This window comes from Hirundo rustica, chromosome 15 (assembly GCF_015227805.2).
Source record: "Hirundo rustica isolate bHirRus1 chromosome 15, bHirRus1.pri.v3, whole genome shotgun sequence".
In the NCBI taxonomy this organism is placed as follows: domain Eukaryota; kingdom Metazoa; phylum Chordata; class Aves; order Passeriformes; family Hirundinidae; genus Hirundo; species Hirundo rustica.
This window is the reverse complement of record NC_053464.1, coordinates 14,097,687-14,123,274: the sequence shown is the minus strand read 5'-3', so window position 1 is coordinate 14,123,274 and position 25,588 is coordinate 14,097,687. Positions and strand designations below refer to the sequence as shown.

At 43.2% G+C, this 25,588-nt stretch overlaps 1 protein-coding gene across 3 annotated transcripts in view; it reads left to right on the top strand.

Annotated features, from left to right (window-relative positions):
- The window catches only part of TOM1L2 (target of myb1 like 2 membrane trafficking protein), a 56,477-nt gene that overhangs the window by 10,141 nt on the left and 20,748 nt on the right, over positions 1-25,588 (top strand). For all 3 annotated transcript variants that reach the window (XM_040079476.2, XM_040079475.1, XM_040079474.1), the window contains exons 2-11: positions 8,828-8,912; positions 9,822-9,900; positions 11,498-11,647; positions 15,831-15,965; positions 16,900-17,058; positions 17,733-17,849; positions 20,475-20,608; positions 23,043-23,091; positions 23,883-24,006; positions 24,778-24,895. In XM_040079476.2, coding sequence (XP_039935410.1) covers positions 8,828-8,912; positions 9,822-9,900; positions 11,498-11,647; positions 15,831-15,965; positions 16,900-17,058; positions 17,733-17,849; positions 20,475-20,608; positions 23,043-23,091; positions 23,883-24,006; positions 24,778-24,895 — 1,150 coding nt within the window. The remainder of the gene's footprint in view (positions 1-8,827; positions 8,913-9,821; positions 9,901-11,497; positions 11,648-15,830; positions 15,966-16,899; positions 17,059-17,732; positions 17,850-20,474; positions 20,609-23,042; positions 23,092-23,882; positions 24,007-24,777; positions 24,896-25,588) is intronic.

Below are 25,588 nucleotides of genomic sequence, written 5' to 3'. Positions count from 1 at the left end.
CAAACTGAAGCCTTCACACTGGAAAACATAACCCATCAACCCTCAAACCTGCAGACTCCTCTGTCAAGTTCACTTTGTGTGTGGGATAATTTTCCAGAGGACACAGCTCTCACCTTCACAGTTGTAGGAGAGCTGGGGGCGGGAACATGCATGTGGAATAGTTACTGCAAGAGTTGTTGCATTTCATTTGTAACACATTTTAGTTATCACATGTGAACACTTGCTTAAAAATCCCCTGTAGCACGCTGCAGCAAAGGAGTAAACCTGTTCTTGTTACTGCCTCCTTGTAGGAATGGGAGATTTTGCCTATTTTTTCCCCCTTCACTAGATAGTGTTTTCAGTTTATTTTAAGCATGTGAAAATGTGGGCAACTGATTTTAGGAGTAACCTGTAAAAAATAATACAAATAATTCTAATGTAGGAGCATGATGACTCTTTGTGCCTCATAGTTTGTTTGCAGCAAACATGTTACAAGTGAGCAGGTGGGAGGGGGAGTTTGAAATATATGGGGATGGATTTTTAGAGTTTGCAGCTGACGTGGATTAAAAATTCTTAGAACATTTCATCCATGAAAGGCAATTAGTTTTGTTTTATGAATATGAAAAGCACGTAGCTTGTAAGTACTGGAGTGAAGTCCCAAGTGAGTTATTAGAACTTGCTTTACTCATGTAGTACAAAATTGGCCATCAAGAGGAGATAGATTTCAAATATAGCTCACTGACACACTGATCATCCATAACTTTTCATAAAGTCATTTTTTTGGGCTCACCTGTAATTACTGGATGCTGCTGAAGTCGTGAATGGGGCAAGTAGTCACAGATCAGGACACCTCTTTATTCTTGATTATAGCATGTTGTGCTGCTGGGATTGTGATACCTCTGTGCCTGCTTTCCCTACTTTCAGCTGTCCCCTTCTCTGAGATTAGTAAATTAAGGCTGATAAAATGAATGGAGTGTGCTCTTTTTTTTAGCAGGTTTTTTTTTTGGCATTAGGAAAATTAATGCAGTCATTGGTTTTGGATTATTGGGGTTGTCTGTGTGAGTAATTCTCAACTACTAATGGGCGTTTGGAAAATGATGATTTTTTTTCAGCTTCTTTGTTTGTTGGGGTTTTTTGGAGAGCCAAAACTCTTAAGAAATTTGGTATTTCTAGTGTTAAGCAACAGATGTTACTCATCCAGTATGTCAGTGCTTTAATACCTGAGATTCTCAGTTAAGGAACTGGTAGCCCAAGTTAAGGAATGAGGTAGCTCCTCCAATCATCTAAATTCCGCCGAGAAACTAGAACAGGATAAAAACTCTTTGCCAAGTGATCGGCTACAATCTAAGTTCTGGCTATGGAAAAGACTAAATGTTGATGATTTTGTTATAAAACACTGGCTGCTGGACAGTGTTCAAAGGAGGAGGAGATTTGTGTACCCATCCTGATTCATTGACCTGTTTAAACAACACCATGCTGATAAATTCTCCCACACAGAATCATATAGACACGCCGCAGCAGTCGCAGTTAAATTTAGAAAAGGCAAATCTGAAGGAGACCATTTCATCACCCAGGAGATTTTAATTTATGCTTTCGTGCCTCTCATCTAGAGAAGAAAGATGGACACTCAGAGTAGGATGATATTAAACTACTGGAAGTGTTGCCTAATAAATCACAGATGTCTGTGAAGTGGCAAGTCATCATCCCCCCGACGCAACAGGATGGGGGGACGCTGTCACGAGGTGTGACATGTCATAAAAGATCATTGATTTCTTGCTCCCCTACTGTAAATCAAACATCTCCATTCAAATCCATGCAAATCCATTAATAGGGGGCACAGATTTTAAAACGGCTTTGACATTTCTGATTGAAGGCTTGGGCGTATCGATTCCTGACGTGAGCAGGTCCCTGCTTGTCAATCGTGAAGTAGCACCATCATCTGAAAATCGTGGGTTGGCAGCGAGGTGGGAATCTAGCCAAGGTCACTGCTAGAAGAGATGAGGAAACGTGCAGTGAAGGCAGAATTTTGGGGAAGAGTGCCTCTGAATCATGCAAATGGCTTGATGAGCTGGGAGCTGACCTCTCTCTGAAGGACGGCTATTTACAGTACAAGGGTCACCATGTGAGCTCTGATGAGTGTCAGGGCATGGGAGGAAGGTGTTTTTCTGTGCTTTGTTTCTAAAGCTGTGTAGAGTGGAGAAGTCAGATGGATTTCACTGTGTTTTAAAGAAGCAGTAGTGTCTCTCTGCCATCTGTTTTGGAAGAGAGCAACTCGCATACACGTGTCATTCAGTGGAGTTTGCTGTCAGCAGCAACAATTTCTGCTGATGGGGGAACTTCAGGGAGAAGATTCATAACAAAAGTCTTTATTGTATAGAAACACACCGTTCTGCTTGGGATCCAGCTTCCAAATGCTTTTAAGGACTGTGACTAAACTACCATTTATGCCTGAGATGAGAGACATCTGAGTACAGAAGCTGCCTGGACCAGGTTCACCTGCCAGGCCTTTTTTGTGCAATACAATTGCAGATGGGAAGGTCCAGCTGGTTTTACACCCTGCAAATGTATCAAGACCTTTGAGACGTGATAAACTAAGTGAGCCATGCTGATATGCTCCCTTGCCTTCTCTGATACTATTATAAGGCTTTCTGTTTCTGTTTTGTTTTTGTTCAGGTGAAGCTCTGATCTGAGTATGAAAGGAAAAGTTTTCTTTGTTGTACAGCTGTTAATATTTGTTTAATACGTATTAATCCATTCACCTTGCTCTGCTTCTGAAACTGCAGTGCAGCTATGCTCAGTTAATCACCTGGAGTTTCCTGCACCTGAGAGGCTGAATCTGTGGGAGATGGTGGGTGATGTTTTTTCTGCCGCATATCTAAATCACGAGGGTGTTGTAGCATGACTGAGTACCATGAGGTCCTTTAAAAGGCACAGTAATTACGTGCTATATATTCATGATTGCAAGTACGTGTGATCTGGAGAGCAGGTTGGAGGAAGTTTGGCATTTGGGTGGCACCTTCAAAAAGAAGAAAACCTGAAAGTTAATTGGAGAAAATGACAGTTCCCAGTTTACTGCTGTGCCTTCCAACAGCACTCGAGCTAAATACTCGTTAGGATTGCACGTATGCATGTCCACAGTGTCTCGTTATTTTATTTTAACATAGACTCTGCAGCCATTACCAACTATTCATTTACTCAGCACCAGAAACTTTAGCAAAACAATGGATGGAGGATAAATGACTCTATCCCAAAGAGTTTCAGTGTGAGCATAGCTAAAAACCAAGTGAAAAATCACAGTGGTCATGACAAGTGGATGGCCGGTGCTGCAGCAGTCCGACCCAAATCACGTTTTCTGTAGTGCTTTGCCGTTCAGATTGAGCCCGTTTGTTCTAGCTGACTGGCTTTTTCCTCGGAAGTGTGAAGCTCAGCATTTTCAGAACAGTGTGAAATAAGGAATGTAGAAAAAGGACTTGGAGCAGTGAGGTGGCTAATTGAAAAATGCTCTTGGAGCTGCGCGCTCTAACAAAGAAGCTGGCAGGGTTTTATGAGTAAGTCACTCCAGAGCTGAGTTTTGATCTTGAATTTTGAATGAGTCACATTTATATTTTAATAGGAGCGTTTTGATAAAAAGGAACAATCCTCCTGTTGGTTACCATAATGTCTAAGTGGCCGTGACTGTCTTTTTAAAAGCAAACACAGAGAAACAAGAATAGACTGTTGGGTCCAGGACTATCCAAGTGTGTTATTGGAGTGTGTCTGTCTCCCAAGTGAGATGCCTTGAACTCAGCAGCTTTGTGAGTGCTGGGGTTCTTTTGTCTTATCTTCATTTTGCTTGGACAGCTGAAATATGTTTCCATGTCCTCTGTATGGTCTTTCACCAGATCTTATTGATGGTGCTGTTGGGGTCATTGATGAGTTATTGAATCCAAGAGAGACAACTGCAGTCACAAAATGCAATGGTGCTTTAAAGTGTAAAGCAGTTCTATAGGCTGCAGCTCAGAAGCGTCATCGTCCATTTCATTTGAGCAATCTGGTCTGGTTTGCATTTCCTTGCAAAACTCTTGCTATTTTCCTGAAAGCCTAGTCTGTAAGAGCATTTTGCTTTTACCCTCAGCTGATGCCCCTCGCTTCTGAGAGAGCAACGCTGCATTGAAGGGAGGGGAACCAGCAGGATGGAAGCAAAAACCTGCTGATACTGTGGCTCCTTTTGATCCCTATTATACAGAATGAAATATAACATATCTGACTCTTTGATTCACTAATTTCAGTGGTGGGGCACAGCTGGTAGGCAGGTGGACTGTTAAGAGACAAGACAAAGATCTAAGATCCGCAATCTTATGAACTTGCAAGCAAGAAAGAAGAAAGAAAACAACCACAAACCCCAAGATGTTTTGTGCTATTTGAACACCAAACACTGTTGGAGGGAAGGGGAGAAGTTTGGACTTGGAACTTTCTTGGTTTTGGATCTCTTTAACATGATGCACTGGTGTGCATGTTTCTTGCATAAATAGAAGGTGATTTTGTGTATGTAATTTGTCCCAGTTGTATGAATTGAGAGTCTCTGAAGCAACATCAGGGGAAGACCCAAGAGAGAAAACTGTGAGTTCTCTGAACACAAAGATCTGTTCATTCATGAGATTCTGATATTCAAACAGAAAACAGCAGTTGCGCTGTTTCCATTTAATGGTATTTCTAGCAAGTGCCACATTTAACATTCTCTTTGCCTTTTCTCCCAAGACCATTCTACAGCATCATAAAAACTTATTGGTACTTATAGATGGACTTTTGGAGAGATTTTTACCCTGTCATCTTGTCATCATTCAGGCTGGAATAGCTGCTCTCAGTGCTTCCAGCAGTCAGAATTCCAGTCTCAGCTGTTCAAACATGCACGTGGAACAGTAGTATGGATTGAAGAGAGCAGTGAGGAGCTTCTTGAGGACAATCAGTGTTGATGTTTCTCTGTGAGGTCGCTTTTGACCTGATTTCAGGACGGATGACAAAAGCTCCTCTGTTTTCTTCCTGCATTTAGAAGTTAATTCCTGCCCTGCCCTGCACAACCTGTTTGTTACATGGTGATTGTACGGGAATTTCTGACCTGATTTCCTCGTGGTGATATCTCGGGTCGGAGCACGTTGTTTGGGCAGAGGTTGGACTGGGGGTGTGCGCACCGAGACTGTTTGTGCCGGGAACTTTACACTGCTGAACCCTCTGAGCGCTGTAAATTATACAGGATTTCAGTGCGAGCAGGGAAATGCTGATATTGCCATTTGGCAGAGCGTGGAAACGCGGCCACAGGAGTCGGATCTCAGAGGGAAGGTGTGAATGAAAAAAATAGCACAATTTTTTCTCCTTTTCCTCACAGACTGCAGATAAGCTGATGCTGTGTGTGCATATGTGGTGCCCAAGGTCTGCTGTGTGTCAGGCGTGGAGTGCCAGATTGTCTTTCTTCCCCCCCAGAACATTTATGCTTTAATTTGGGACACGTGGTGGGAACTGATAGCATCTTGTTTCAGAGAGAGACTTTCTGATAATCTCACTGGTGGTATCGTGTCTCTGTGTGAGACACAAACCCGGCATTATCCCAGCGCTCGGAGCTGCTCCCGAGTCAGGAGCTGTGCAAGGAGCCCTTGGCACCAGGCTGGGAGCTGCCAGCCCTTCTGTGATGCGATTAAACTCTACCATAAACTCTTCAGTTCAGGGCTGACTCCTCCTCATCACCTTCCCCCTTAACATTTCCAACTGCACCCTGGAATCCTTTGGTCACATTCCAGAGTCTCTGTGTGAATGAACTGGTGCCATTTCAATGCCTTTAATGAGCATGAAAGAGGTCGAGGAACTAATTACTCTGGGTTTTTGCAAGATTTGTGATAGTTCTGTGATCGTTTCCAAAATCTGTTTAATCTTGTCCACCATATCTGGGTGTTATTTGAGGAGGAGCCTTCCAAAATATCCATGAAATACTGGACAGGTTATTGAGTATTTTTAATTAACTGCGTTTTGGCTGTGTTGGGTAGTGATTCTCTTACAGCTGAGTGCAGACAGAGCTGTTTCACGAGAAATCCAGAACTACGACCTGCTGTGTTTTGGTTCTAGAAGAGCTCTGCAGGCTTTCAATTCGTCACAGCACAATACTGCTCTTCAGGCAAATCCCACCCAAAGCTTCTCTGCAGCCACTGAACTCCTTTGTATAGCTGAGAGAGCACTGCAGCAGCAAATCTGGGTCACACACCCTACAAAGGACACACAGCTCTAGATGACAAGTGTTCGTGTGCTCTCTGTTGCTGAAGAAGAGACTAAAATTAGCTTCTGACTCTTACTCGAATTAAAAATTACCCGAGGGAAAAAGAACTAATTCTCAAGAAGGCAACTGTTATGTCTTAAACCCACACAGTCTCAGCTGTGTATGCAGAAATGCAAAAATAAAAAGGTAGTAACCAAGTTGTTTGAGAGAAGGGGATTTTGTTTTCCGTGGAGTATCTCAGAAAGGGAATACGACCGAGGTTATCGGGGACCACAGGTGAACATTCCAGTGCTAACCTCTGTACAGTGCTGCAGCACCATCTCTTCACTCTGCTGTCTCCAAAATATCACAGTTTTTACCTGTGGAGTGCTGCCATATCCACATTTTGTCAAAATAAACCTTAACTCCGTGGATTTTACAAGACCAGCAAGTGAATTGGCTGCCAGCACAACTTTGTGCAGGATCAGCATTTTCCAAAATCATATATAAAAAGTGATTATAGCAGACCAGAGAGTCTGAACATTGCTAAGTTGCTGCCTGATGCCAAGTGCTGTCAAGAACACACAAATTCGTTAATATAATTTAAGATTAAGGAAACAAATCATGCGCCCAGCTTCAGGAATACTCTATTTAAGGCATAATCTCTTATTTTGGAGCATTTGGCTTGTAAATCCTTTGCTGCTCTGAGGATCGCCTTCTCTAGCAGATCAGATGTAGTGATTTTTTTTTTTTTTAATATCTCTGAATGTTAAGGAGTTTCTTCTAATGTTAAATAAAATGTTTTCCTAAGCAGTAAGGACTATATGGAAGTGAAGACAGATCACATTCTATAGAAATAAAACCATATGTAAACTATAAGAAGAAAAAGCAAGTAATAGAAGTGATTCTTACAAGTAGCTTTGCACAAAGATAAATTCCTGTATCCTAGAAAACATTAAACAGCTCTGCCTGCACTGTGAATGGAGTAAATTAAAAATACTCTGTAACCTGTCCAGTATTTATTGGACATTGTGGAAGCTGTGCCTCTCTCAAGCATAAAGAATTTTTATTGACCAAAGTGAACTTTACCACGAGGTGGTGATGGCTGAAAAAGATCCAGCTGGGAGATTTTCAGCCTCCATTCCCTCCTCCATGGGTACCTTGCAGTGCTGCTTCTCAGAATGAGAAGTGAGGTCTCTAACAAATGTTTTCCTGTTCCATAATCTCCTTTTCCATGGTGTCCTCTCCCTTCTGTTCAGCTCTCTCTTCTGGGGTTTTATGTAGCTGTCTGGTTTGTCTCAAACTTCTGTAATTGCTGTCCTTGGTGGAGCTGCTTTAACCACGATTTTGGTGTAGACAAGTCATTGGAAGTTGAATTACCCAGGCACAGTCTTTGTCCAAATAATGTCCCATAATTATGGCCTGTGGGCATCTGTATCCTCAGTCACAGTGATGGAAATATTAATAGGAAAAAACCAGTGCTGATAAACAAAAAGAGATGTGTGAAGGCCTTGGAGCCTGGTCTTTCCAAACAAAATCTGCCTTGTTCTGGGGGACAGAATGGGGTTAGATGTAGACAGAAGGATAGCTGGAGAAGATGCTACCTGTGGTTTTGTTTCTGCTTTCAAGTGTTTAAAAGTGGATTTGCTTACCCTCTTTGCCTTCCAGCATTGGATGCCAGGGGTCTGTAGAAAAATCCAGACTGATTTAGAGAATGCGTTGCTCAAAGGTCCCCTTTTTAGATCTTTTTAGTGAGAAGCTTTATGTTCAACTTGACATTATTCCTGACTGTGGGCAGCAGATAAGATTTGAATGCTGCAAGTGAGGAGTGTGAAAAATTCCAGGGATGTTCAGGCACTGCTAGACAGAACTATATTGATTTAGGAGGAAATCCCAGGGAGGAAATAGTTCTTGTCAACTGATTACTACAAGTTATGGTTATGCTACTCTTGCAGATGTCTATAAATCAAAATGCCAGCAGCTGGCATCTGCCACTGTCACAGTGCTATAGGTCATCCTTCCCTGGGAATTGAGTGATGCCAGAGTGACTTAACCTGCCACAAAAATAGTGAGGGAAGATTTGGGAGGTGTGCACAGAGCCCCAGCATGGAGAGGGACGTAGCATGGGACAGATGTCATGATATCATGACCTGAACTGTTATGTGCTAAATGTTTTCACGTGCTGGTGGGTCTTTTCATGCTGAAATTCCTTGAATTCTGTCTCCAGGTTGTTATCTTTCCTCCCTCAATTCATGTGGAGGTATTATCTGCTGAAACAGGGAGGAGGTCATGTTGGTTTGCAGGGATATTTTCCTAGCTCATAACTTGCCAGCAAATCTGAAGAGTTTAAATTGGAATTAGCTGACATTTTCCTACTCTCCCAGGAATTCAGGAGTCTTTGAAGAACAGCCCACCTATGTGGGCTGAAGGGATAATTGATTCTGTCTGGAAACCTCTATGCTGATCCCTAAAACCAGGATGGAAGGATTGACATTGTTTACTGTCGGCAGGGATTTGTTTTTTTCTGTCTGTTACTGAATAGTTTCAGCTCAGAGTAACTGAAGATGGATTGAGGTGTAGACCTAATCCAGGAAGAGGTAAAAATATTTATTTTTCTTTACTTTACAGAAAAGGCCACAGATGGCTCTTTGCAGAGTGAAGACTGGACTCTTAACATGGAGATCTGTGACATTATCAATGAGACAGAAGAAGGGTATGTGCTATTTCAGCAGACTTTGAAAGGCTTCTGAACACAATCTTCCTCCAGCTGCACTCAGCATGTGAGGAGGTGCAGCGAGGCTGGGGGCAGGTTCATGGTTTGAATGCAGTTTGCAGATCAGTTGCTTGGTTTTCCTGCTCCTTAGACCTCTCCTGCTCTCAGAAAATACTGTATGATGCAGTACCTGTAGGATTCAGGACAAGAGGAAATGGCCTCAAGTTGTGCCAGGAGAGCAACTTATTTAGATGACATATTAGGAAAAAATTCTTCACTGAAAGGGTGATCAGGCTGCCCAGGGAAGTGGTGTACCCACCATTCCTGGAAGCATTCAAAAAACATGTGGATGTGGCATTTTGGGATGTAGTATAGAGGTGGGCTTAGTGCTGAGTTAGTGGTTGGACTCCATCTAAATGGGCCTTTCCAACCCAGATGATTCTGCAATACTCACTGTGGTCATTCTCTGCTTGGGAGGGCTGGCATGAAAAATTTCTTGGAGAGAGTGCCACCTTTGTTTTTCAGCAGGTGGATCTCTTTGCAATGCCTTTAATTTCAGCTTTTCTGACACACCTCCTTCAGGAGCAGAAAGCTTTGCTGCTTGTGTTCTGCAGGAGAACTGATCGCTGCTCTTATTCCCTGGGCTTGTCAGAGTGGCTGTCAGTCTTCCCTGCCTAATCAACAGCCTCGATTTTTGGAGACAGGGCATTCCTCCAGTCTTGCTTTCTGTGATGCCTTGTCTCCTCACATATTTCTCCATGACCCTGGTTTGGTTGTACTCAGCTGATCTGAAGTTAACCCACATGCTTATGTCCAGCTGGAACAGGCCAAGGATTCATTTTCCCACAGCTTATGGGATGTGAAAAGCCTGTCTGAGCTGTCTGTTAAAATGCTGTGTTTCTCCTTCAGGCCCAAGGATGCCATTCGAGCGCTGAAGAAGAGGCTGAATGGAAACAAAAATTACAGAGAGGTCATGCTGGCACTGACGGTGAGTGGGGGCAGGCTGGAATGCCTCAAAGGGCAGAACCCTTTTGTCATTTTCCTCTTCCTGGCACTCTCTTCAATGTGCGCACTATTTCCTTTAACAGCCACTGCTCTGCCCTTTTCTTTTCTCCAATTGCCTCCTCACTTCCTTGGGGAGAGCTGCTGGAAGCTTTGCATAGCAGTCTTCTGACTCAATTGATTTCTGCTTCTTTTTGTGGCTCTTATTCATCCCAAGTACTGACTGAGGAAAGCTAATGTGACTCAAATGGGTCTGTTACTCTTAGAGGTTTTCCTTTCTACTCTCATTTCCCTGTGTCCAACCATTCTTCCACTCCAAGGCAGCAGCTGTGGGCATATCTGCAAGTGAGGATGATGGACTTGCCATATTTTCAGCTTCATAAGTAGCTGATGCACAATTTCCCTTGTGAATGAATCTCCGTAGGAGACAACGCATTAATTTATGCTGATCTAATTTCACTCAATAAAGTGTAAATTATATTCTGTGCATTTAGGCAGCACTGCTAAGGTGTGGGATAATTCAGCAGTGACCTTTCCTGCTGATGGCTTTCGCTGGAGGTTTCCTGGGTAGCGCAGCCCTCCTGAGTGGGGTGCTGGGCTGGCTCTGGCAGTAACTAGATCCAGTTCTCCTGCTGTGGGGAGGTGATCTCTGTGATTCTTTCACAGAGCTCTCGTTGCATCTCCCTGACGAGGCGTAGCCATACTTTCTGTCTTCTTGCCATTTCCCATCCTGGATTGTCATTTTGACAGATTACCAAAGTCCAAACCATGAGATTATCCATTGTGCAGGAAAGAGCAAAATCCATCAGGAATGAGCCCGTGTCATCATGGCTGATGAAAGTAGCTGAAGGAGGAGAGTAATTACAGAGTCCTCGGTGCAGAGTCGCAGTGGTTATTAGGCATGGCTGTAAGGAGAAGTGACGCGTTGGATTTATCTCCATGCTAATCATGTTCTTCAGAGAGAAATCAACAGCTGTTCTTCCGTGGCAGTTGAATGGCAAGTGGAAGGTGCCTCCAGCTAGGTTGCAGGGGGAAAATGTGTCAAAGTGTAACCTGTCAGAGCATTCACAGGGGAGTGTTTTGAATGAGTGAAGATCATTCACCTGAATTCCCAACTCTAAAACATGGCTTATTGCTCGGAGCAACTAGGTCCAGCTGTGTTCCAGGCACATAGAAAATGGTGGAGTGGCACAGCACGGTAATATCTCACTGTGACAGGATGTCCTCTGTCTTACCTGCTCCTGATGTGCTGCCGTGTACTTGGCTGTTCAGCTGCACCGGCTGGAAAGTTCTGCTTTGAAGATGAAGAAACTTTCTATTTCTTTACCTTGAAAACAGGAAAGGTGGATCACCAAAATGCCCAGTATGTTAACAGTGGGTGAGGTACAGCTGAATGTGTGTGTAGAGGAGAAGTTTTTTGGCAAAACTGGGGAAGAAGAGAAGTAGTAAGAACACAAGTATAATCCTCCCTCTATCTTCTCATCCTCCCATTGAAAAACCTAAAACAAATTAAAAGATCAGGTGCTGTCTGTGTGTTCAAGCTTTCCTCCAACAATGAATGTTGGGTTTTTTTGTGTGTGTAGGTGTTGGAGACCTGTGTGAAGAACTGTGGCCATCGCTTCCATGTCTTGGTGGCAAACCGCGACTTCATCGATGGCGTTCTGGTGAAAATCATCTCCCCCAAGAACAACCCCCCCACCATAGTACAGGATAAAGTCCTAGCACTGATCCAGGTACACAGCTTGTCTCTGCCTCCATATGTTGCTGCCTGAAATGAGGGCTGTCTGCTTCGATGCTACGCGTCACTAAACACGCTGTCATCGTTAAAAATGTGGCGAGTTTTTTATATATAAACTCAAACAACATCTCCAGATCGGTGTGAACAAGCAGACGTGTACACACATAGATATTTTATCCAGGGAGAGCTGTCTGGATTCTAGTTAGAAAGGTACCACTTGAAAATTGGATTTAATAAAAGGTAAATGGATGCTTTTGCAATTTAACAGTCATATCTAGAAAGCTGGAGACGTGACAGCGAATGGTTTGTCATCTGAGGCCAGGAGATTTCAGAGGATTGTGCTTTTGGTGTCAGCTGCAGAACACTTGCCTCTCTGTGTCTGTTTCCCTGACTGGAAAATGGAGCTGTTTCCCTCCATTTGAAATCATTCTGCATTCCTTTCAGAGGTGGTTATAGAAAAGTAAATGACCATATAGGAATTAAAATGATTTTGGTGTCTTTTCTCTGGTTATTGTGCAGTAAAAGCGCGCTGTCAGATCCTTGCCTGCAGTGGGAAGTTCAGACATGGGCCTGTCTGCCACTTCTCCTTCTGTGCAGCACAACAATAAACAGCCGTGTTAATTCCACAAACCATTAGCCACACATGAGGAGACATTGGTGCCTGCCTGGAGGAAATCTGACAATTATAGGAAGCTTTATCACTAAGCTTCCACAGGCTACTGCGTACACCAGAGACTAAAAGACACTGCGTATTTAAAATGATATAAACCTGCTGCAGTGTTCCTTGTGGGGAGGTATTTACAAATGCGCAGCATCATTTGCCAGATACACTTCTGATTTTTATGGCAAAGCATGCACTTGGATTTCTACTGCTTTATTTCTTATTTTGGATGCAGGGAGAGGGCATCCTTAGAGCATGACAATGTAAATAAGTGATTTTTGAACAGGAAATAGGTAGGGTGGTGGAATTAGTGGGCATTGTGTCGGGGTCTGTGGGGGTCCCTTTATTTCTGGTATATGATTTTATAGGTTTTTAAAAATAATAGCATAAAAGTAATGAAATTATTAAAAGCAATTCTTGTGCATCTGACTGAGCCCTCAGTCTGCTTTGGTGGGAGAGCGGATGCAAGCAGTGACCAGGAGATGAGGTTAAAAACTATCTCATAAATTCAAACTGGGTGTGTTTCCATGTTGTTTTAGGGAATGTTGGTTTTGCTGGGCTCTGGGTTTAAATGGATTCCCAGTGGTGAATGCAGCTAAGATGGGAGTGCTTGTAACAATAATCAGAAAGCCACAGTCATCGCCTCAGTGTATTAAACAGAGCTTTATCTGAGGAGACTTAATGCAGTAGAGCTAAAAGCCTCACTCTGGGTACTAAATGCCTTTTGATATGAAAAGCCTAAAAATTATGAAGGTTGCCTATGGGTGGGTTCTGTTCATGTCTCTTTAGCTGGAGGTGGTAGGGGACTTTGTTTTCCAGATTGCCTGACAAGTTTGGAAGAGTGATTGCAGTCACTCATCCCAGGTGTCCTATGGACACGCACTCCCAAAATATCCCATGACAGCTTCACTCAGCTTAGGCTGTGATCCCTGGGGTTGGAGTTAACCCTGTCCCAGAGGGATGATCTCAGCTCTGCCCTGCCAACATTGTCTTTATCCCTTTCTATATCCAATTTGATATCGGGGAATTAATAAGAGCAGGAATGAGAGCCCAGACTTGGAAGCATGGAAGAGAGCTGTACAAACAGCATCTTCACCCACACAGCTGTGGTATTCATGGGCCTTTCCATAACAAGGGTAGATAAAGCTGCCATCAATTTCTTATCTAGAGACTTGTTTTGAGACGTTGAGCATCTTGTGTCTCACTTTCTCAACCTATTTCCCAGTGTACATGAATTAGCATATGTTACATATTGCTTATCCTTCCTTCTTCACCTTGCTAGGTGGCCTTGGAAATATTCCTTGTAAGAATATTACTTGCCCCTGGTAAGAGCTCGCCTGTCACCCGGTGTCCAAACCCTGGGATGGTCCCAGATTTAGGGGCTGGATTTACAGTGGTGTTTAAGTGACCTGTTTGGGCACACTGAGGATCCAAGTGGGATTTATCCTGAAGGCCCAAAGCCTTAGAAGCTCTGAATTCATTCTCCCCTCTGTCCTACGTGTGTTTGGACAATGGGCAGGTCTCCTAAGCTCTAGTGTAGCTCCTTATCCATAAAGCAGAGCTAATATTGCAGCTGCCTAGTTGGATTGTAAGCTGTCTGGGGCAGGGATTGTCTTACAATGTGTGTAGACAGCACTTAGGACAATAGTGCCTGTCCTGCTTGTGACCTCTGAGACACACTAATGTAGGCAATGCTCCCAGCTCAGGTGAAGGAGAATACAAATGAAAGTGTCTCCTTTCTCCGGGGAAGAGAATTGCAGAAGAGAGAATATTTTTAAAAGGTGGAGTGCAGCATAAATGAGATAATTTTGCAAAATCCATGGGAAGCCAATGGAAGAGGGGATGCATTAGTACATCCTCCTGGACAAACAAGCTTCATTAAAACCAGGGGCAGAATGCAGCATATTTTTGCCTCTTCAGTTTCTTTTGAGTGACGATTATTAAATAGAACATCCCTTGCCTAACACTTTTCACTTTTGCTTGCAAATAGAGTTGAAGTGGTGAACACCATTATGTAGAAGCATCATTCAGATGGCTTCTGATGTAAATTGAAAAGCCAGTGAAATGGCAAAAGTGGAGTTACTTGTGCAGTCAAAGTCTTCATCAGACTGGGGATGTTTTGGAAGGTCAGTTCCAAGGAAAAAACATCTGTGTGCTGTCAGAGCTGTTTTCTCTGGCTCAAGCAGGGCTGTTTGGACTTGCACTGCATCAGTACAGTTGATGCAGTTAATTTACTCTTGACAAAGCTGAGAAGAAAACCTAGGATTGTCCGCTTGCACCTGCTAATGGATTGTCTCCTGGCCACGGATGGTAGGAAATGCTCTTTCTTAGAATTAGGAAATGCTCAACTCTTAGAATTGACCAGGATAGGAAAGCAAACTAAAAGTTAATATTATTTCTTATCTTACTTTGCTATCTTGGATTTCTGTCCTCTCAAATACAAAGAATGGTCCAAAGAGCTTTTAAAGTAAAAATAGTCAAAGAACTAGTGTAAAAGTGATGAGTAAATGAATTAAGTTCAGAGCCCACACACGCGTCTCGCAGTAGTTCTGGATCCAGCACACTGATACTCTGCTCCACACGTGTGGGGGTTTGTGGAATGCTTCTTTTTTTTTTTTTTTTAATTGAGTCATAATATTTCAGTTTTTCCTTCCTCTACATTTTTAATATTTGGCTAATTTCCAACACAAGTGAAAGGGGTTGAGGCTTTCAGCATACTGTGCTCCCAGCAGCTTCCTAAGTGCAGGAGGCTGGCTAGCCAAGAGAAGCACTTAGTACTCCCACTGAAGGAAGAGCTCAAATGTGAATTGAAGTCTCTTTAGACACCAGAGAATTCATGCAGGAGAGATATTGTGAATGTTCTGGCTGTGGGAATTTCTCTCTTTTAAGCTCGTCCTTTGTGCCACACTGGGGTGTCTGAGTGTTGGATATGCTCTGTCAGAACCCAGGCGTCGTTAGTTCTGCTCGGGGGACTCTCTGTTTCACAAGACAAGAACCTCAGAAAGGACCTTTTTTTTAAACTTAAGTCTGGTCCAAATAAAACACTGAAGACAACTGGATGGCTGTGTTTTTCCTTTGGCCACAAGTGAGGAAGTTTCACAAAGCGAATGGAGATTACTTAAGGTGATCTTACTTTGTCGATTTTGGTTAGATCTGTTGAATTTTTCACACAGACCTTTTCTGGTGGCTCTTTTGCTGTACAAACTGCCAGAAAAGATCAGCATCAATCACTGCTGAGGAGAGGGGATAGGAAGAGACTTTCATGTATGTTCACAAATTTTGATGATGTCAGGGGCTGCCCACAGCTACTTTGCACTGGGTTCCTGACTATTTTACATCTGAATAAAACGTGTAAGTGACTGTCTTAATATTTGCAGGACCTTTTAGACCAGGTCTGATGATTCCAGCTTTCCTTTGAAGCTGAAATCCATGAAAGCTTTTACAGTCGGTGTCTGAGGTCAGGGTGGGGCTGGAGCTTCATTTGGAAAGTTTGTGGATAATCCCTTGTGTTTTCCAGGCTTGGGCTGATGCCTTCCGAAGTAGCCCCGATTTAACTGGAGTAGTGCATATTTATGAAGAACTCAAGAGGAAAGGCATCGAGTTCCCTATGGCAGATCTTGATGCTCTGTCTCCAATTCACACACCACAGAGGGTAAGATGCAGCTTTGCAATTCTGGGAATGTTTTCCTAGGATATCTAAGCAGTTGGATGACTACTCGGTTTTCCCTTCCCATTTCTCTGAATTTGGCTTATTTTCTCACTCCTGGAAAGACATTTTAATAGTGAAAGGGCATGTAAGAGAGGCATAATACAGACTGATAAGCTACCTCCTCCCTTGAGTCAATCATCAATCTGAGAAGAGGGAAAGAGTGTGTAATATTTAATCTTGTACCACAAAACCACCAAACAAATGCAGCTAATTTGTTCAAAGAGAGCCCAGCAGGATTTATGATTGAGATTTACTTCTTTTGCTCAAAAGTGGGGTTGCTTCTATTGGTGATAACCCTGGGCCAAGGTCTGCCTGTCTATTAGGGGTGTACAGAGTCTGGATTTCTCTGATCCCACAGTAATGTGGGAACCTTACACCTCTGGAAAGTTAGGTCTGGAAAGCTGACAGAACTGCTGCTTAGAAGTAACTTAATGATCACAGGAGTTCTGATTATTCACTCTGAAAACTGAAGTAATGAATCTTTGAAGTGGCAAATGCAAGTGATCAAGGACTGAGAGATTACAATTCTTGTTTCAAGGTTAATTAAATTCAGTATCTATGTATCACATCATTTTTTGGAAGCCTGCAACTTAATTCCTAGTTTAAAATCATTTATAATTATTTCTCTTTGGCTCTTGTTTTTATTTTGCTTCTCTCTTTTCTTATAAAAGTAAATGGACTTAAATGCTTGTGGGTTGGATTAAAAGATATGGACATGGAAGATTTTTGGAGCTGCCAGTCTTTTCTAGTAGCTGCACTGACCTTTCCCACAAGGTGCAATTATGTTCTATATTTGAGCCTGTTTGGCCTGAGGTTGCTGACAAAGCAAGTGCTATCCCAGCTCAGCTTTTGAACTCCTGTCTTTCTGATGTGGCAGAGCGTTCCTGAAGTTGATCCTGCAGCAAATATGCACAATTCCCAGTCTCAGCAAAGGATGAGCACCAGTTCTTACTCTTCGTCCTCTCCAACGGCGTATTCTGCTCCTCAGGCCCCAGCCTTGAATGTCACTGGTCCCATCACTGCTAATTCTGAACAGGTATTGGCATGTTGATTCTTTCAAGTGAGACCCTTTGAGCAAATCAAATTAGAAATTAATTTATGGAGGAACTTTCATTTTAACTCTTCGGACTTTGTCTCCTAGGTATGGCTCTGCTTAGTAATCTTTCTCCCTGTTATACTGTAAAATCTGAGCTTTGGATGTGTCTCTGTGGCCTGGTAATGGCAGCACAATCTGCTGGTCCAGCCCGCTCAGCAGTATTTTAGCAGTTACTCCCATCAGCCCCTCTCCTTTCAAGGCACAGAATGTCTTGCAGATGCAGGAAGACAAGCCCTTGCAAATGCCCTAAATACACGATTTTCTTTTCTCCCTGCAAAATTATAACTTCAGAGCCAAAGATCCTACTTAAAATATCTTTCCCCACACTGGAGTGAGGCACCACTGCCAAGGTCTGGCTTTAGGTGCTGTTTGCAATTGCTTCCCTTCCACGCAGACACAGCACATCTGGGTTTGTGATGATAATTCTTTTCTTTTTCCGTTCCTTTTCTCCTGGGTAAACTGTTTATCTTCTTTGGTTTTTTCCTGCTAGAATGTCTGGAGCCTGAGATATCAAGTCAGACAGAACCAGAGATATCTCAAAGTCAGTTCTTGAAAATGAACTGCTTAAACCAAAAGATTATGCAGTGTTTTGCTGTCTTGTTACCCCAATTTAGATTGCCCGGCTGCGCAGTGAGCTGGATATTGTTCGTGGGAATACAAAAGTGATGTCTGAAATGCTGACAGAAATGGTACCTGGACAAGAGGATTCCTCAGACCTTGAGTTACTCCAGGTAAGTTTCCTAGAAAGTACGATTCTTTTCTCTGTGGGGTGTGTTTTGTTGTAGCTCACTTCACAGCCCATGCCGGGATTTATAATGGATGTGAGCTGTGCCTGACCCTGGCAAGTACCATCACTTGATTTTCTTCATTTGTTAAAGCTTCCAGTGATAAGGATTTCCTGACTTCCCTTGAAACTTGTTCCAGTGCTTTCCTCTTTGTGTAGCTAGATGTTTTTCCCAATGTTGAATATCAGGTCTCCTTTACCACTAAGCAGCTTTAGAGTCACAGGTTCTCTAAGCCCTGAGCATTCCTGCTTCTTTTACATCCCCCATCACCACTTGTACAGTGTCAAAACATTCCCAGTCACCATGCAGGAAAAAACACTCCATATTTCCATCTGGACTAAATAATGCTAAGGGTCTGTGGATTCTCTGCCACTTGAAATCTTGTCTATGAATTAACTGTCTTTCCAGAAGATTTCCAGAAGTGTTTTCCTGAAGGTGTGGTGTCTTAAGGCAGGTGCTCAGGTGAAGTTCTGTGGTGTCCAGAGGGCTACACTGGGTAATCAGGAGAGGGTTCTTTGCTGGAAAATCTCAATCCAGTGCAGCACTGTGCATCTCAAGAGGGGAAACAGTATATATCCAGCTCATGTCTCAGGCTTCACACCTATTTCCCAAGGCCAGCAGTCGTGGGGTGGCTTTTTGGCTGAGGAAAGTCACGGTGTCCCACAGATGAGGAGCATTGTGATCTGACATTCCAGCTGCTGCCCTCAACGAGGGATTTGCCTTTCCACAGCTTCAGAAACAGCCTTCTGTTCTGATCCTCCAGCGGGGAGGATGGGCTCCCACAGCAATCCGTTCGGAGGAAGGCAGGGAATTGCTCTCTGTGATACATCAGAGTTTGAAATCCATCCAAAAACTGGTCTCCCGCATGCAGTGGCATTGTCTGTTTGTCTCAGAGCCATCATGGCAGCTGAGGAGAGGCTTTGCAATAAAGAGCCTTTCAGTCACTGCCCATTTGGGTCGAAGTGCTCAAAACAAAAGCAGCTTCCAGGAAACCATGACAGGCCGAAATCGAGCAGTTTGCTTACACCGAGAAACAACCACCAGCATCTTGACAGTGTAACCTTAGAGCACAGCTTAAAGGTGAAAAGAACTTGATCATAAAATGGAGTGACAGCAACGTTTCTTTATTCCAGCTGGTTCCTTTCTGTGACTGATGCAGCCTAAATCTGAATCACAGAGCTGGGGAGAGCCCATTTTTGATCACAAAGGATGGTTAGTCTTTTGAGAGCTGTGAGCTGGGTGCTGCATGCAAGGACTCTTTGCTTTGAGGTTTATATAGCCCTCCTCCTTAAATAATTCCTGACATTTTCTCCAACAATCAAATGTAAACAGCCTGCGAGAGAGCCAGCTCTGAGCAGAATAGATAGGTACTGTCAGCCCTCTCGGAAAGGCAGCAAACAAACCTCTGAAATGTCACAATCTGCTTCGAAAGTGATGGGATCAAAACCGACATTGGAGAACACATTCCTCAAGCTGTTAAGGCAGCTGGATTGCACTAGGTGAAATTTATCCAGAGCTTAGGATGTCAGACCATGCAAGGAAAACAAACACATTTTTGCTTTCATCCTGAAGGTTGTGTACCAACAAGTCATCCTTGTTTAGTGCTGAATTTTTGCTGTGAAGCGGAGCTGGGAGGAGTGGAAGATGACAGAGGGACATGCTTTAGCTGGAATGTCAGTGCTTGTTGAAGTAAAACCGTTGGCCTGATCAGAGGCACCCTGCCATATGTCACATTTCTTCTTGCAGTTCTCCTGAGCAGACCAGTTTGACCTTTGGTCTTGAGGTCTTCCAGGACTACAGAATTCTGCTAAGTAATTGGTGATGGAAGAGATGTCCTGGAAGCATAAGAACTCCTCGTCTAGGCAAACTGAAATCTAAATTTCTTGATGTGAGACTTCTAAAATAAATGCCCTCACTCTGCATTCCTTAAAGTGTTCTTTTGAAACTCCCTTTGTGCAGTCTCTTGTCTGTGCACTTGCTCAGTGGAAGGGGACATTTCTGTGTGTCTCAGTGCTGCAGGGTCTGAGGAACACTCACCTTTTCACGATCCTGCTCCTTGGTTTGTCTTTACCCTCATCGTGTTCTCTGTAGTTGGTAAGTTCTGTGTCACCAACACTTCTCATCCTAGCACACACTTAGTACTTGTGGTAGCCCTGATGAGCCCTTTTTCCCCACATGTTCCACCATCCACATAATTTCATTTTTAAGGATGATACCGCCAAAAAGAGCAGATTGACTTTTCCTTGAAAGCTCTTTTCTGGGGAGCTGTTGTATTAACATGTTTTATTCTTAAAACAGATGACTGAAATAGTGATATTTATTTTCTGAAGTGCTCAGAGTTAAAGAAGAATCAGGAAGTTGAATTGTGAATAGGCTCTCAAGGTTTTGTGCCATCATCTCTTGAAGGGCGTTTGATTAGATGTGCTTTTGGGTGACATTTAATCATGCAAAGATAAACTTGTCTTAGTGTTTCTCAGCTGGGGGATATGTTTGGCTGTGAACAGAGCTCAACTAAATCTACTTATTGCTTGTTGCTTATCAGACTGTGTGTGCACAATGCATTCCTCCTAGGAACTGAACCGAACCTGCAGAGCCATGCAGCAGAGAATTGTGGAGCTTATCTCACGAGTGTCCAATGAAGAAGTCACAGAGGAGCTGCTGCACGTGAATGATGATTTAAATAACGTCTTCCTCCGATATGAAAGGTGGGGCAGCTCTCCCAGCAGCCATTTACATTCATTCAGGGTTTTCACTTAAGAATAAATAGGTCAGTTGGTGAAACTGGGCCTTCTGGGCCAAGGGTCTAACATGACACAGAAAACCAAACCACAGGAACCATTTACACAGTGTTTTATGGCCTTTTATGGTAACATTCCTGTTTCAGTTGATTCTTTTTATACTGTGATTATTTTTTCTTTTGTACTATACGTTGTATTTTTGTGGGGCATATCCATGAAATGCAAAGCAACCTTGGGAAAACGCTCTGAATGCAGAGGCTCGAGTCTGCAAGTCCCTGTTGTGCAGGGCAGTACAGGTGTAGGGACTTGGGACCGAAAATAGCACAGCCACAATCACTAGTTCCCCTGCTAGCCTGGGCTCTGCACAAATCTCTCTGCTGTTTCCTGGCTTAGGGAGGCTCCTTTGAGCTCTCTCTGCCCTCTCATCTCTGAGCTTTCCAGTCCCAGTGCTGGCGCAAGGGGAGCTGCCTGAGGTGGGCGGGATCGTTGCGCAGGCAAAGAGTTTGTTTTTAAGTAACTCTTAAAATCTTGAGACAGAAAAAAAAGCCTGTCTTGTGCAGAGCTAATGTTTTGAAGAGCTGGGGAATCATCCCCAGGGAGAGGACTTGGGGCACAGGACTTTGCACACGTCAGACAAAGGCGCTGTCAGGCACATCTGCTGCAGGAGGCGACACGTGATGCTGCAGTCTTGGGAAAGTTTAATCTTCCCCTTAATGACAGGCCTGGGGAGCAAGGCACTAAAGAGTACCCTTTGTTCCTTGCTCTTAGCACAGGGCTTTGTTTCTCGAGCCTTTAAAAATAAATTAGACTCCAGATCTGTGAATTTGTGCTGTCACGGCAAAGGCTGCAAAGACGACTCGGTGCCCTCGATTTTGCCTTTGATTTCCTCGTTCAGAGGAGATGGGGCAAACTTTGAAAGGAACGCTGGCTTTTTGTGTGAAATGGTGTGTGTTTCATGCACAAGCAGGATTCTACAAGTGGCAGAGTATAGCTATCACTGAGGTTTAGTCTGGTCACCCTTAATATTTTTTCTATTTCCCCCCACCTGCGACTTTGCTGACTGTGGCTGATGTGTTTGTAGTCATTATTCATGAAAGGGGAGCTGAGTGATGTTAGCAAGCCATTTGTGGTGGAATAGCTGCACTGGTCTGAGCATTCAATAAATTCCAGTTCCTCCTCTGCTATTCCAAAAGCTCCACATCCATCATGCTGATTTCTAGCACAGGGACCAAGCTCTGTCAGTGACTCAAGCAGGAGCTCTGGCCTTTGCTGTGAAGCCTTGGGATGTAAATTAACAGAAGCCTTTTGGTGAGAAATGAGGTGGGAGGTGTCTTAGTTTTCCAGCAAAGGGAGTTGGATTCCCAGTAATAGCAAACACCCACAGCTTCCTAAAATTGAAATTTGGGTCTGAATTTGGGTTTTTCTGCCTTTTAAGTCTGCATTTTCCTCTGTTACATTAAGAAAACATTTTCGTTCGCTTGACATTCCCTGTTGTCTTTTGTCCATCTGGGAGAAAACCCGGAGGATTATATGAATATTTGGGCTTTTTGCTGGAAAGAGAGACTGCTCCTGGAACTCCTTTGAAAAATTCAAATCTCCAAGAAATCATGGTGCTTTTCCATGGTAAGGAAGGCGATCAGACTGGCCTCAGACAGGCCATGGGAGCAGGTAGTCTCCCTGCTGGTTTGAGTTCACAGAATCACAGAATGGTTTGGATTGGAAGGGACCTCAAAACTGATCTAATCCACCCCCCTGCCATGGGTGAGGACTAACTAGACTTCTTCTCCTTAGAGGTATGAAGGTTTTATCCAGCATCATTACTTTTGCTTGTTGGAAAGTACCAACCTGTGTTACCATCTTTGAGTCGACTCAGGGTGTTTTTAGCAGTGAATCTGCTGTTCATTGTCCCTCGTGCCACGTGTGCTCGGGTTGGGCTGTGCCACACACATATGGCTCCTCATTTACGTTATTGCAGCAAGAGGGAGCTGGTAAGTGGGAGTGACATGAGCTGTGGTGCTTGGCTTGTTGAGCTGTGAGCATCAATCTTGCTGCAGTTCCTCCTGTCCCTTGGCTCACACAACAGTCTGTCACAAAGCACTTAGTGATTAAAACTGCCCCCGAACCAAAAGACAAACCCTGCAGTATTTTTCAGGCATGTTCGTGCTGTAAGATCAGATTAGTCCAGAAAATCCATCTTTGCCAAGAGTGCAACTTCTCCGCAATCCTCCCTTTGTCCTGGCTTGGAGTTAAAGCTTTCAGGCTTCCCTTTGGAGCCAGGGAAAACTAAGTTCAGTGGCAAGCATGTCATGGCTTAGTTATAAACTCATATTTTTTATTATTTATTGGTGGTTTTGATAATCCATGTTGGTTTTTGGTTTGTTTTTTTCTTTTTCCTAAACAGATTTGAACGATACAGATCGGGACGCTCAACACAGAACGCCAGCAATGGAGTAAGTACCTCACTCCATGGATTTTTTACCTTTTACCTGCCCAGCCCTGTGTCCTGCCTGTACTGGCTAATGGTGGATGCCAGGAGACGTAAGAAAGCCCAAAAGACAACTTTTAGCTCAGGAGGTCACTTCACACTAAAACATCTCTGTGTTTACAATCCTTGATGGATTTTCATTCCTTTATTAACTTTTTTGATTGCTTTTGAGTCCGTGTGGACTTTAGGAGCTCACAGTGTCCTTAAGCAATAAGTTCCGCAGTTTCACTATACATTTTTACATATTTATTTTGCATTTATATATAACAAATATTTTGCTTACATTTGATCTAGTCACTTAATGATTTTCGTTTGCTTCACCTAATTTTTCTTCACTGTGTCTTACAATACCACTGTTCAGGTTCATTTTCTTCATGCCATTCATAATTTTAGGAATCACTCTCATCTCCCATTTAAGCAGCCCCTTTCCAAGCTGAAGAGTTCTAATTATTCTTTAAATGAAAACTCTTTTGTAGTTGTTTTATAGTGTTTTAAGGTCTGAGTTTGTGATAAATCTGTATTTCTATTATATTTTCTATTCTGCATTCAGAACCATTTCCTCTGTTTACTTTGCTTTACCACTTCTGCCGTGTGATGCAAACTTCAGCAAAGACTCTGTATTGACACTTCAGTCACAACAAAGTTTTGTTTCTGAAAACAGTTTATACCTGATGTGGAAAATTGTGATGTTTAATGTTGTACTGCAAGAAGAAATTTCTGGCATGTGTAACTTCTGTGTTTCTTGTCTCCTGACAGGTACTGAATGAGGTGACAGAAGATAATTTAATAGATTTGGGTCCTGGCTCTCCAGCTGTGGTGAGCCCAATGGTCGGAAACTCAGCACCTCCATCTTCACTTTCTTCACAGCTTGCAGGGCTTGGTGAGTGCCTGATTGAGATCAAGCTCCCCACTGCTTGTTAATGTTGCCATGTGGCCTCCCAAAGGTTTGGGTATTTGGCTTAAGGTAGGATTAGAAGGCATTCCCACTCTCCTGCACTGTGACAATCTGCAATTGAGAACCAGCCTGGCACAAAGGGAGGGATTTATTAATCAGAGGGAAGACTGATAGAAAGGGTACAGGTTGTTGTTCATGCAAGAACTTCTACTACTTCTGTTTCTGCTTAGTTATAGTTCTCTGTGAAATCAGCCTGGTGAATGTTCTTTCAAATAATATTTGAAACCTTTGGGTGAAAGGTTTTATGAAACCCTTAGGTGGTTTACATTAAATCAAACCAAAGATTGTGTGAGTGGACCACTGGGTTTGACTGAAGGTTCTCCACGTCTTTCAGCACTGCACCAATATCATATCCCTTTGTTTGAAAGTGATGGTTTCAGAGGCAGTAACTGAGAGAAAGACATTGTGGAGAAAACTACGGTCCATGCCCAAAATTTTGGACTGTGTTAGTGACCAGTAAATATCTCAGGATACTGGGAGCAGGTTCACTCCAATTCCCAAATGCTGGCATTTGTGGAGTGGTGCTTCCAGGATGAATTAGATAATCTCTAAATTTTTCTTTTAAGGGCACATGATTAGCATCCTCCAGCCTTTTTTGAACAAAACTGTCCTCAGTGCTGCATCTGTTAATGATGATGGTGTTTGCACATGGTTTGTTATTTCACTGCTTCAATATTTTTTCTCCTCTGGTTGCAGACTTGGGCACAAACAGTGTCAGTGGCACACTCAGCTCCCTCCAGCACAGTAATCCTCGTGATGACTTTGACATGTTTGCACAGACAAGAGGCAGCTCCTTGGCTGAGCAGCGAAAGAAGTAAGTTGGAGCTTGTCTTTAGCACTGAGTCATGGCACTACTGTTTTAAGGGCATCAATCTTAAACTTCTTAAGGCTGAAGAAGTAGTTTTGGTGTACGTTTTTGTGCTTTTAATCCAATCCCTGTCCTTTTGGTTGTTATTAGTGTGAGCAAGTGGAGAAGTTCCTGCTGCTGGACAGGGCAGACCGACTGGGTTCTGACTATCTTAATTCATGAGCTCTCCGGAAATTTGGAAGTGTGCTTGCCTGTACTTCTGCCTTCTCCTAAAGGCTTGTCATCCCATCCACCCGTGTTTGAGATACAGGAACAGAGGGGTCCTTCACCTCAAGGTCATGGATGTACTTTGGTGACTGAATTACTGTCATCAAAGGCTTGGAAACAGAATTACCATCTAGTTAACTGTGCTTTTGGCCCCAGTCAGACTCTCACAGGCTGTCAAGGCAGTGTAGCTTCCCTGGCTCCATGCTACCCCTAATTTGTTTATATGCATAGGGCTTGCATCTGTAGAGCTGCAAATCTGGCACTTTCAAGGGCATTTAACAGGTCAAATTATTTTAATGTAAAATAAATCTATGCAGTTATTAAGAAACCCTTTGATCCCTGTCAAGTGATATTCAATAAAAGACACACTCAGGTATTTTTCTTTCATATATTATATCTTGCTTCCTGGCTTCAGATTTTAGGGGAAGTAGT